Source organism: Taurulus bubalis, assembly GCF_910589615.1.
Source record: "Taurulus bubalis genome assembly, chromosome: 11".
NCBI lineage: Eukaryota > Metazoa > Chordata > Actinopteri > Perciformes > Cottidae > Taurulus > Taurulus bubalis.
Genome location: NC_136599.1, coordinates 9,031,370 through 9,044,313, shown reverse-complemented (window position 1 = coordinate 9,044,313; position 12,944 = coordinate 9,031,370). Strand labels below are relative to the sequence as shown.

At 39.5% G+C, this 12,944-nt stretch overlaps 1 protein-coding gene across 1 annotated transcript; it reads right to left on the bottom strand.

Moving 5' to 3' along the window:
• Nucleotides 1–1,028: 1,028 nt before the first annotated feature.
• On the bottom strand, nucleotides 1,029–7,220 carry tspan31 (tetraspanin 31; the record flags this gene model as incomplete). The annotated part of the gene is made up of 6 exons (XM_079226844.1): nucleotides 1,029–2,831; nucleotides 3,878–3,988; nucleotides 4,368–4,508; nucleotides 4,641–4,721; nucleotides 4,859–5,026; nucleotides 7,158–7,220. The coding sequence occupies 6 exons, from the start codon at nucleotides 7,218–7,220 to the stop codon at nucleotides 2,757–2,759; spliced, it is 639 nt and encodes a 212-aa protein (XP_079082970.1). The 3' UTR covers nucleotides 1,029–2,756.
• Between the last annotated feature and the right edge of the window lie 5,724 nt (nucleotides 7,221–12,944).

Genomic DNA, 12,944 nt, shown 5'->3' with positions numbered 1-12,944 from the left:
CCATATATCCACCTTCAACTTTGATGCAGTCACTCTGCAAGATAATAGTCTCTAGAAAAAGCCACCATTGTGTACACATTCCTTGCTTGTCTTGAGGTATTTACTCATGTCAGAGCAGCACTGAAATAACAAGTAACCAAGAAGAAATGGCAGCAGTAGAGACTCTGTACTGCCATCATGTGGTGGAATGTGTCATATCTTTGATGTCATCCCTCCTCATCTCTGTGTTCCACTCTGACAGTATGTCACAAGCCATTTTGTAGTCAACAGTGGTGGAAGGACTACAAGAAAGAGTCCTGCATTGAAAAATTACAGAAAGTAAAAGTAATCATTATGCAGAAAGGCCCATTTCTGATACATATACATTGCTGAATTATAATAGTGATTCATTAAGGTATTCATCACTCTACTGGCACTGTCACCTCACAGAAAGAGGGGCTTCCTCCCACAGTCCAAAGACAAGCAGCTTAGGTTAATTGGAGACTCTAAATTGCCCGTAGGTGTGAATGTGAGCGTGAATGGTCGTCTGTCTCTATATGAGCCCTGCAGTAAACTGGCAACCCGTCCCGGGTGAAGCCTGCCTTCGCCCGATGTCAGCTGGGATCGGTTCCAGCGCCCCCCGCGGCCCAGAATAGATTTGGATAATGGAATTGAATCACTTTATTATTACCTACGTTTACAGCTGGTAAACATAGGTCTCATTTTCATGTATTTGTATTCTGCTGATAGCTTTATCTATAATGCATCATTTGTTAGTTATATTCTATTATGTGTTAATACTAAATCTGCAAAGTAACAAAAGCTGTCCGACAAATGTATTGGAGTAAACAAACTAGACTCAGATATGTAGAAGAATAAAATAGCATTCAATGGAAATACTCAAGTGAAGTACCTCAACATTGTACTTAAGTACAATACTTGAGTCAACTTCAAATAGACCTCTCAATAAAATAAACTAATAAGATAATTACACTTAGTGCTTTTTCTTTTTAAAGAGAAGAAAAGAATCTGACTCGAGTGAAACGGTTTTCAATTTGAGGTTTTATTATTTGGAAAATTAAGTCTCAAAAATGTAAGATACATTTGAATAACAAGTGCACACAAATTCAAAGTGAGGTTTAATATATGGCATAACGATGTTTAAGATCTGTCAAAATGTTTGTTTACACCAGCGATGACTCCAAATCAGCAGCAGGAAATTCATATCAGCCAAGCTGACAGGTTCAAGTAAGACATGTAGTTACAGTTTGTGTTAGTCCTTTAAGTTAAAAGCAATTAAAAAAGAGAAAACACATCTTAAAAGAGAGAATTGATGAGCAGTGATTTATAAAACAGGAAATGTCAAACATTAAGTTAGGCAACAAAATGATAAAATCAAAACTACAACATAAATTCAGCCTAATGTGCATCCTCAAACTTAACTTAAATAGATCCTGAAAATATTTAACACATTTTTTTTACAAAGCATTTAACACTGATGAACACAAAGCTGATGAGAAATGAGAACAAAATCATTCCACAAAAGAATTCTTTTAAAACATAAGAAAAATAACTGCAAACAAGAGCACAGTTTCACAATTTACACTATTAAAAACACAATTGGGTTTGCAATGAGCAGTTTGGGCTAAATTTACCCAAATATTTAAAAATCAAAACAGCTCTTAATTGTATTTCTTTTTGTCATGATGTCTTCCAGTTACACAGAAACAAATTATACGTACCTGAATCTGCCTTTCTACCAAAAGCTATACTAAGCAACATCACTGTGCAACACAAAGAAACATTAAATACAAGAAGGGTGGATTATTGTGGCCTTCAAAGACCTCAACTATGCAGGCAAACCTCCCTATGATAGGGGCAACTACACGGCAAACCCATCAAGAGCGATTTCTAAAAGATTATGTACAACATCAAGGCTGCAGTCCATTGGCGTCCTAATTTCTCAGACTGTTAAAAGTTAGTTGGCTCAGTTACAGTTCATACATTTTTTTTGAACCCGAAAGACTAACAACTACACAACCTAACATCTATTCTTGCTTCGTAATCCTGTTACATCCCGGCATTTGTGGCATTTGAAAAAAGAACATTTACATACAATTCAAAAACTACTTTACAACACATGTCTAGTATTTGCCTCCTGTTGGCCCTCGGCTGACTTTGAGCACAAACTCGTCGCACTGGACATGTTGGGTATACAATTCTACACATCACCAATAGCACTGACCAGAGGAATATATTCGTCGTTATGTGGTGGCACTACATTGCAGACAAGAGGAAAGAATTCAAGGTGCATACAAGTTAATTTGTTGGACACGGCACAGTCATTTGGTTGGTGTGTGGAATAAATCAACAGAGAGGCTGTTTGTCTGTGCAGGCCTAGGACACATGCAGAGATGTCTCATCCCTTGTTACATAGTTGGAAACTAGCAGGAAATCTGGAACTCAAATCAAGGCTGAGTCGTGATACCAACAAGTCACACTTCTTGGTATTACAAGTTATCCTTTCATACACAAGTATCCAGGTCTTCCGGCTGGCGCTCTAGCAACATTTCTGGACAGGTTGTTGTAGTTTCTCAGTTAAAGGTATTGTGTGTGTTTTGTTTCGCAGTGTTTGTCAGGTGCTGCGTGCGCTCGTCCATTCTGTGTTGTTGTAGTACTGTATTGTATGCGGGACGTGTCTGCCTCTAGATGTGCATGATACTATGTGTGCCAGTGTGTCTGACATTGCATCTATGGCGCTGTGTACGGGGGACAGACTATAGGAAAGCACTTGGGTTTGCTCGCGGGTCCTTCTGGTTCCTGTAGCGCACGGCGAGCCACACTCCCAGGATCTGTTAAAGACACGACAGGCAAAGAGATAAATGCATAGAACACCAGAAAATGCCATTTCTAAATAAATCAGCACGTCATCACCAAGATATGTGGTGTGTTTTGACAAAATAACGACTCACAGCGCTAGCTAACTGCTAATACGCCACCAAGCCAAGAACATGTGAGCACTGATCAATAACGGTAGCTTCTTCCTATGTCCTATTATACTCCCTTTTGGCATTTTGCGCTTGGTATTGTTCATTCAGTCAGTTTAATCTACCATCGACGGCCCGCAAACTCTGCAGTTTACATTCCCTCAGAACGGATGGGAAAACACTGTTAATAACTACAATAGCTTCCTTCAATTTGGACTCTCTGGCTCCCTGTCCCCTGAGAGGTCTCGAGTTATATAGTTGGAAACTAGCAGAAAAGAAGTCAAGAAGTTACACTTCTTGGCATTACAAGTTATCCTTTCATACACAAGTATCCAGGTCTTCCGACTGGAGCTCTGGCAACATTTGGACAGGGTGCTATAGTTTCTCAGTTAAAGCTAAAGTTAATTTTAAGACTGTTTGTTATTGATTTACTGGTGAAAATGTGTGCATTAAAGTTTCTAAAAGTTTAACTAATCCAAAATATATGCTCCATTGACTGAGAAAATTATATTAGAAGGAATTGATTTTTGACTTTTATACCGATGCGATACCTCAATTTGAACTTGGTGGACATTACATTACATTTAGCTGACGCTTTTATCCAAAGCGACTTACATGTTTTGCTCTATACACCGTAGACACAGCAACAGGGAGCAATTAGAGGTTAAGTGTCTTGCTCAAGGACACAACGACATGGGCTAGCAGAGCCGGGGTTTGGGGACATCATGGATGGATTTTTTTTTTCTCCTTCTAAAATAAATGAACATGAGGATGTGCGCACATCCTTTGAGGCTAAATCAGTAGCAACGTTAAACTCAATTCAGTGTCTTTCTTTCATCCTTCAAAGACTTAATAGACTGATTAAATGAGTGGGTGGTTAGCAGATCTCGGTTTGGAGACCGGACACTCACCTCTGTGAAGCTGAAGAAGAGCCCGACGCCCCCGAGGATCTTCAGAGCCTCAGTTGCATGAGTCAACATCATATCCCCGCAGGAGTAACAGCCAGTGTTCTTTTTGCATAACTGGAGGAAAAGACACACAAAAAAATAGAAAAGAATAAAAGGCTTTTAGTCTTCAGCAGTATGAGTCAATTGTTTGTTGGATAGATCAGAATTACATACCAAAATCTATTCCGAGAACTACAGAAAAAAAAATTAACTTTAACTTAAGGGAAACGCTTATGTGACTTCTGTTCAGTGGGGCATGTTGTGCAACAGGAAATATACTGTGAAACTACAGTATTTATTTATGATGCAGTTGAACATTGTATTTAAAATGAACACAATGTATGCAAGGTGAAGGAAACGGAAACATAAAGATACAGTTTAATCATGCAGTAACTCAGGACTGTGTGCAGTTGAAGCAGGTTTTCTAAGAAAAAATGTGATATCTAAGACTCACAGCAGGGCAGTTCTGCAAGTCCAGAGCAAACTGTTCCCGGCTGTCAGTGACGTTGAGCAGCCCACAGCAGTTCAGCCGGCTCTCTAGGTCGGTCTTGGTCTTGTTTTCCATTATTGACCAAGCAGAGTTCAGAAGTGCCTCCTGGAGAAGCAAACAAGACAAATAGAATGAAGCAAATCTCTTGTAAAAAGTCACAAAAATGTATCTATGCAGATATAAACATGTTTTAATATTGACATGTATTGACAAACTGTTACATTTGAGTTTTCTCACCTGCTGTCCGCGGTTCATTGCCAAGCAGGAACAAGAAACTCCGAATTGGAACAGGAAAACGATGAAAAGAATGACCATGTACTTGGAACAAAAGGTTAAAGAAACAACAGTGAAATAACATGGAAAAGAAACACAAAACACAGTGGCCACATTTTCAAAATCACTGTACACTGCAACTAAATCATCTGTGCATCAATGTCATCAAGAGGAAAGGATACAAAGAAAAGCATGACTTGGTGGTGGTGTATTGCTCCGATGAGTCCGACAATAGCGATAAGCAGCAGGAAGACACCCACTGCGATGACCCCTCCGATGATGTGGATGCTCGAAACCAAGCCGAACCCCTTCCCCCATGCTGCTACTCCAATTAGCAGCAGCCCAACCAGCTAAAGGGAGAAGAGGGAAGGAAGTTGACCAGAGTCAGCTGAGGCAGTGTGCATCTGATGGGACTGAGCTCGTCACGTGATCATGGTACTAAGTTTTGATTACCGCAAACACCGGTTAGTTTTTTTAATAAAGTTAAACTGCTACAAAAAAAACTAATTAGTAATGCAGTGGAAGAACAGCAACACAGTGAAAGAATCCGGCCGGCGTAGTTAGAGTTCATTGTTAACGTTTTTTTCACATGGCTTGAGGCAATTAGACTGCTGGCCTCTAGGCAATCTTTTTTTCCTTTTATATATTTTCAATGACCCGAATCAAATTAATAACATTGAGTTCATTGTTTTATTTATTTAATTGATGACAGAAAAGTCCTGCTTATATTCTGCAATACTATTGGCTTGTCATTTTACCTTTGATTGGCGCTGACAAAACATTACAGAACTATTATTCGTCATGTCTGACCCAGGAGGTTCATCTTTTCATTAAAAAGGTACCATTTGTCCTATAGGTCTTCTTTCACTGCCGTCACTGCTATGATTTTACACAGCAACTACATCATCACACTCGTGACAGTCACAGTGACTCAGCTGTCAACATGATTGGTGGCATGTGTACATGTTCCAAAGTTTTCTGACTGGGTGGGTCGTGTCTCAAGTGTTTATTTCAGCAGTGTGTCACAACAGCAGGCAAACAATGTAAAGTTACTCCTGTCCTATGTATTTCACAAAGTGCGAACCTGGCAGACTTTAAAATAAAAAAAGACAGCAGGTAAAAGTGAGTAACTCAAAACTTGACGTGTTAGTTATACACAGTGGTGACATGATCAAGATATTGTATAAAATAAAACCGGAGATGAAAGTATACCACAATGAGGGCTGCAACTAACATTACTAATTCATCTGACAGATTGCAATAAAAACAATTGATTATCTGGTATATTAAATGTAAAAAGATGGGAAATGCCCACCACAATTTCCCACTAGCCCAGACAATGTCTTTAAATATCATTTTTTGTCTAACTAACTGTCGAAAATCCAAAGATTTTCAGTTTATTATAGAAGACAGATAAATGCTGTTTGCCATATTTGAGAAGCTGAGGCCATCACATGTTTGGTATGCTGGTTAGAAATACGACTTAAACGAGCAATCAGTTATCAAAATATTCCCATTTGCTATGGATTAACTTGACTAATCTTTTCAGCTCGACACAATATAAAGAGACAGATGTAAATACATGTCAGAGCATTTAGGCAGTGATGTACGGTTGCCCACTGGCAGGCACCAACCAACAACAGTTGCAACAAACAGTTAACAATTAAGGTAAACACATCAGTAACACCAGGCAGCAGTGTCACAGTGACAAGAACAATAGAAACAGCTGTACGATATGATGCAATGCAACAAATACAATCCTACTTCAGTGTTTGTTGACAGACAACTATGCTACTTGTCGTTTTATAGACTCAGGCCCATTGTGAGTTTGTACTTTATGTGAGATGGTGATTCTAGCATTTTGTCTTCCTTATTCACATATGCGAAAGAAAGCAAAGTAACAAGATAAAACAATACAGTACAACACGACAAACCACAGCCTTACAATTCACCACAAGGTCCAATCTCTACGAAAACATTCTTCACAATGTCAAGTTACAGAAAGGGGTGAGTTTACGACAGCACTGAACCGTTCACGGTGGGTTTACGTGAACGTTAGCTAGCTAGCTAGCTGTTACATGTTCACTATCACAACTCACCTGACTGACTCACAAACACCTGAGATATTGTTGCAACATGCTCGGGTGACTGACAAGGAGGCAAGCTGCGGGAGATAACATTTGGGGTCAGCTGGCCTCCCAGCTAACGGTAGCACCAGGCACATAATGGTGAAAGCTAACTAAGGTTAGCTAAAGCATATCTAACGCTACATGTATGTCTAGTTACTGAACGTACACTAAAAACAACTCCACTTCTAAATATACAATAAACATATATGATTCCATACCAGTGATCGTCTGAGAATTAAAAACAGAAGAGTGGAAAACAAAAGGGCACAATCATATAACATAACGCTAAGCTATGCTAGCTAGTTCGATCAGAAGCTAGCAGTTAGCATCGTGATCCATTTTGTTCACTTACCATGTAAACCACATTCAGGGAACAGAGAGCATTTTTGGAACAGGTGAACCCGCCACAGACCATATTCGAAAAAGCTCTATCGACTAATGAATGAGAGTTAATTACAAAAAAACACACACACAGGGCTGTCGGGCTCTCCCAAGCGCTGACGTCTGGACACAAGTGTTTCTGGTCAGCGGAGAGGGCGTCGCTGACGACGTCTGCGCCGCAGCTGACGTCAGCGTGTCAGCCATATGCCGGCAGTTATAGGATGGACCCAGAGAGTTAAAGGGAAAGCGGCGTCACCGGAAATTAAAAATGCTTGATTGGTCACGCGATTCACGCATCATCCAGTTCCAAGAAGAAAAAGAAGAAGAAGAAGACAGAACAGTGATTTGTGCTAATTTGTAGTCTGCTTTGTTGACATATTCTCGGCTAAAGCACCCTTGTCTGAAGGGACAGGGTGAGATTTAGTGACATCTAGTGGTAATGTTGCAGATTGCAAGAAACAACATACCCCTCCGATCACAACACTACTAAATATTTGTGTGCAAATTAGTTAACATTTACACATGTTTATGTTTTACATTTGAAGACTGTATGTCAAGTGTTTCGATATAATTATATTGGGGTGTCTGTAAGTGTGATATTGTCACTTTAAAGGAAGTTCATGCAAACACTATTTATCATTAACACACTGTATAGTTTGATATGGATCACAGGAAGATTGTTATGTATGTATGTTGTTGAAGTAGCAACTAATATTGTTATAAATAACCCATAAAAAGGTATCTCTTTATCGTCTGTTGTCTTTATTTCCGACATTTTCTTGAATTTGTAATGCTTTTGAAATGAATAAAAATGCCTTTAAAGCTAGTTAGTAGCTGAAAGAGAACAGTGAACCATTAGAGTGTTTGCAGATATAATTTACAATTGGAACATGTTCAGAAACCTGGATACACTGTTAACATGCCACAGTATCAAAGGTCTCTTGGTAGCATCTCCACATCTCCAATGGCTCATCCCTCTGAAACCACAATGAGATGTTTACAACACATAACGGGAAACTAGTGAACATGTAAACACACTAATTGGAAAAATCCAGAGACCATGAATATGCAAATGTAGTATATTTATTTATAGTTTCACTGGTAGACACTAAAGGGTTCAAGTTTTCACAACACACTTATGTAAGTTGCATATTGGACCATGATTGGCTTTTAAACTAAGATAAACGAAGGAAGACTTTTTCCCTATTAGCAGACGAGACAGCTTCCTGGTATCAAACTATTCACACACATTATTCTGCAAGGTTTACCTCAATAAGATGACTGTGGCTAAGTGGTTAGCATGCCCGTCTTTCAATCAGAGGGTTGGAGGTTCGAGCTGTTGTGTCCTTGAGCAAGACACTTAACCCCTTAATTGCTCCCCATTCCTGTGTCTGCGGTGTATAGAGCAAAAATGTAAGTTGCTTTGGATAAAAGCGTCAGCCAAATGAAATGTAATAAGAGAAACACACTTTTGAGTGTAGGAAGTCTTTAAATGTTTGACCCTCTTTGTTCCCTCTGCCACAACACAGGTGACACTATAACCCATATGTAGTCCAATTTTTTTACATGCCCTTATGGTTAAGTTGAACATTAAATTTGTGTTGTTTGGCATTTACACCGATGAAACTGGATACTTCTGTAGTTTAACTATAAATGACTTCTTTTTTATATTTAATAATTTATCTTTGCTATTTTTCTCTTCGTCTGGAATGATAAACCGGTTGTGATTTCTACTTTGCAAGTAAAGATGTGTCTTTAAAATGGTGAAAACAAAACATTTAAACAATAAAAATGACAGAGGACTGGAGAACCGGATTCCCAGTCTGTGTGAGCACAGTGAGTATTTTCAGCAGGCTCTCTGTGATGATAGCAGGACACCAGTTACACAAGGATTACACAATAAGCTTGGTAATACACCAGGAAGACATCTGTGATACAACATGACAAAGACAGAGAAATGTTTGACATTAGCAGTCATTTATTCACAAATAAATCTGTTTGTTTTCCACAGTTGCACAGAGCAGCACTCTACGAAAGAAAGCCAAACTGTAACATCCTGTTGCTTTGGAGCATCGAGCTGCTCTATTAATATTGAATAAGACACTGCTTGATTGACATTGTAGCCAAGAACATTTCACAAAACAAGTGTGATAATTATAATCTTTATACATAATTGATTCTTTTTTAGTAGCAGCACAGCATGTTACGTGAAATAAATGGTGTCTTTTCAATGGTGTGGCCACGACAGCAGTCAGAGCGACCGTTTCGTGAGAATATGGTTTGAAATAAGGAAGTGAATTCAGTTCAGTTCAAACCTGCAGAGGAAACCGAGACACACATTGTCATACGCTGACTTTTGTGGTGTAGAAGAGTGCGAGAGAGAAACCCTAAGCAGCGGCCGTCGCTTCTTTTTCTGCTGCTTCTGTGTCTTAAAGTCTGTGTTCATCTTGGAGAACAAACAAGCCAGGAGTTCAAATGGGCTGAAGCGAGGCACTTTAGCTTCAGTTTACGAAGAGATTCATGTGTCAGGATGAACAGCGGCAGCAAATCAGTAAACTCCTGTGCAATAAGAGCAGAGATCAAGAGGCATGCGTCCCTCCAGAGTGCAATCAACAGACTTTTCAAGCAGTTTGAAAGAGTTACAGATCAACAGCTGCGCTCAGGACTTAAAGTTTACCTCCACAGCATTCAAGGTGAGCTCGTCCTTCTTTCATTGTTGCGTCTCGAGGAGAAAGCGACATATTATGCTAAAGTTCTTAAAGACAGATTGTCAGAATTTGGTGGATGCTCTGACTCTCAAGGTGTTCACTTTAATGCATTTCTTGATATGATAAACAGGAAATATCTTGAGCTGACTTTGGTTCTCAGTGAGTTTGGCCTTTCTCTCATCAACAATAGTGGCGGGGTGGGGGAACACGGCAGCGCTGGTGATCGATATCTTCTCCTGTGCTTCCTGTGTCAGTCAGCGTGTCTATTTCAGAGAAGTTGATCATTTTCATTTCACTCCAAGGGCAAAAATTCACCACTCGGCATCTGATACGTAGCGGCATTTATCTATCAGTCAGCGTCTGGACACGGGCAACCAATGGCAACATCCCTCAGCAGCCATCGCCATGGCAGCAGGATGAGACCTGCTGTGCGGCCTACTTCCTGTCTGCCAATCTGCAGCCGCCCTCAAAGCCACTTCCTTTCAGACGAGCAGGGCCTTCACACGTAAAGCCGATCAGTTTTACATCATTTCCTCATATCTCTACTTCCCACCGTTTCTTGTTAATGTGGCACAAAGTGTTACTGCCGTCCAACTCCCCGAGTTTGGACGTCATCTGCATCCTTTTTCTGCATCCTTTTTCTGTTGAAGATACACAATTCCTGTAATGGAGGAAGTATTTAGATCCCATATTTGGTAATACTAGTGTAAGAATACTCTGTTACAAGTAGAAGTTAGGCATTCAAAACTACCTAAGCAAAAGTACATAAGTTACCAGCAAAGTATATCAAAAGTGAAAGTGCTCGCTATGCAAAATGGCCTTTCAGAGTGTTAATTAAGGAGGTTAGGGTTTTAAAAAAGAAGTTACACAGTAAATTTCTCAAAGTAAATTTGACTCAAATTGAAAAAAATATATACTCTAAAAAATATAACATTTGGTCCCAGTCTAAATAGAGTACAATCTACTCTTGCCTCAGAGTTAATAATCAGATTTCAGATTAAAAAAATATATATATTTAGTGTTCATATTTAACTCTACATGATGATCATTTACTAGAATTGGATTAAATTCTATATAGAATTATATTCAATTCTATAGAGAATTAGATTCAATTCTATATAGAATTCTATATACTGTAGAATTGATGGAAAGTATAGGTACTGAAGTGTGATACTTCAGTACAATGTTGAGGTGCTCGAGTATTTCCAAAGAAAGCTTCAAAAGTGATCTGTAACATCCTGTTGCTGTTGAGCATCAAGCTCCTCTATGAATATTGAAGGCTCAAATGTTTGCTTGGCATTGTAGCCAAGATCATTTCACAAAAATACTTGAGTATTCATATTTTATTCTACTTTAAACATCTACTCCAGAACATTCCAGAGTGGAGTAAAACGTACAATATTGGAGTATAAAGTATTACAAATTATACTCATGTAAAGTACACACGCCTCTAAATTGAATTGAGTAAATGTACTTTACACCACTGGCGTGGTCAGACTGGTGCAATAACCTTATGAAATAACCAGCATACCTTTTGATTTCATCCATTAATTCATCAGCCCACTGTTTGTGTGTAAATTTAAGATCAATCAGCTCCCTGATGGATTTTGGGAGTGCTTTGCGTTTTTTTGGGGGGGATCTGGCAGATCTTGAGACGCTCTGAGAAGCACTTTCCCTATGTGTTAAACATTCAGCACATTTTTTGGGGGGGATATAATTAGGCTGCTGGAGTGAGGATCAAAGTCAGTGTATCCTCAGTGGGGCCTGGATCTGTGAGTGTTGAGTTCACCGCTTCTGGAAAGAGAGCCACCTCTCTTTGGACCTAAAAAGTGAGTGGGATGTGGTCGAATGACTGTCTGCCAAGGAAAGGCTGGGGGGGAAAGAGATGGAGAAAAGAGGTCAGGGGGAGCTAAATGAAGACATTTAAATGTGAATTTGACTGGTATGTGTTCACTGCTGCATGGCAGCAGAGCAGCAGAGCTGAGGGGAAAGACAGGAAGGACAGCTCCCAGTGAAGGAGAAATGAAAAACCACCCAGCATGACCACTGCCCTTGGCCACTGTCCAACTGACAGCACCCGCCCATAGGTGTTAATGCGTATGTGTGCTTTCTCTGTATGCATGTGAGTCTCTTCACAAAGAGTGTTTCTAAAAAGTGTCCGCTTAAAGGCGACTGATATTTTTTGCTGTGTTTGTGTGATATATTGTGTTACATGCAGGTGTCTATTTATTTTTTTAGATTCGATGTGCTGCATGCTGCAAGCTGCATGTTCTCACTGTGTGGCAAAATTGATTTTTACTCACATATAAAGTCACCCTGAAAGTGCGTTTGGATTTTCTATCTAAAAAGCAGCATCCCATCTGAGGTTCATGAATCTTCCGCGGTCCTCTCTCAGGTCGTGTGTTTTTCCCCTTGAGCCAAAGGCGCTTGGTTGTCAGAGGTCTTTTGTATTCAGTGAGAGTAGTTATTGCCCTCTCACTGACTGGTGGAGGGGAGGGGGGAGTGGGCCGAGCAGGTGGACAGTCAGATCGTGTATTATGGGATGATGGTGGGAGGCTGAGACTGGTGCACTGTGGGGAAAAAGCATCCTCTGATTTCACTTCAAGGATTTTTTTTTTTAAATCAGAGCGTAATTAACATGAAATTACACCAGATAATAATTCAAGTGATGGATGTGTGTAATTATGTTTGCTGCAGTGTTTCTGTTGTAGCATGCGTCATAATTGTAGCAGTTTATCTTTTTTTCATTTGTTTCTTAACGATGAAGTTGATTGAACATTTTATCTATTTCAAGTTTTGGGAAAATGGCTTAATTATTCAAATAATCCTAACTATTTTATGTTCTACCCTCTCAAATATGATAATTTGCTGCTTTTCTTTGTCTTGAATGATAAAAATCTAATTTATTTGGGGGGGATGGACGTTGGTTGGATAAATGTGACATTTGATGACATCAACTTGGTTTCGAGGAAATCTTTGACTATATCCTGGTGTTTTCAGACTAAACGGTTAATCGATTGAGAAAATAATGGACCGAACAATGAATAAGG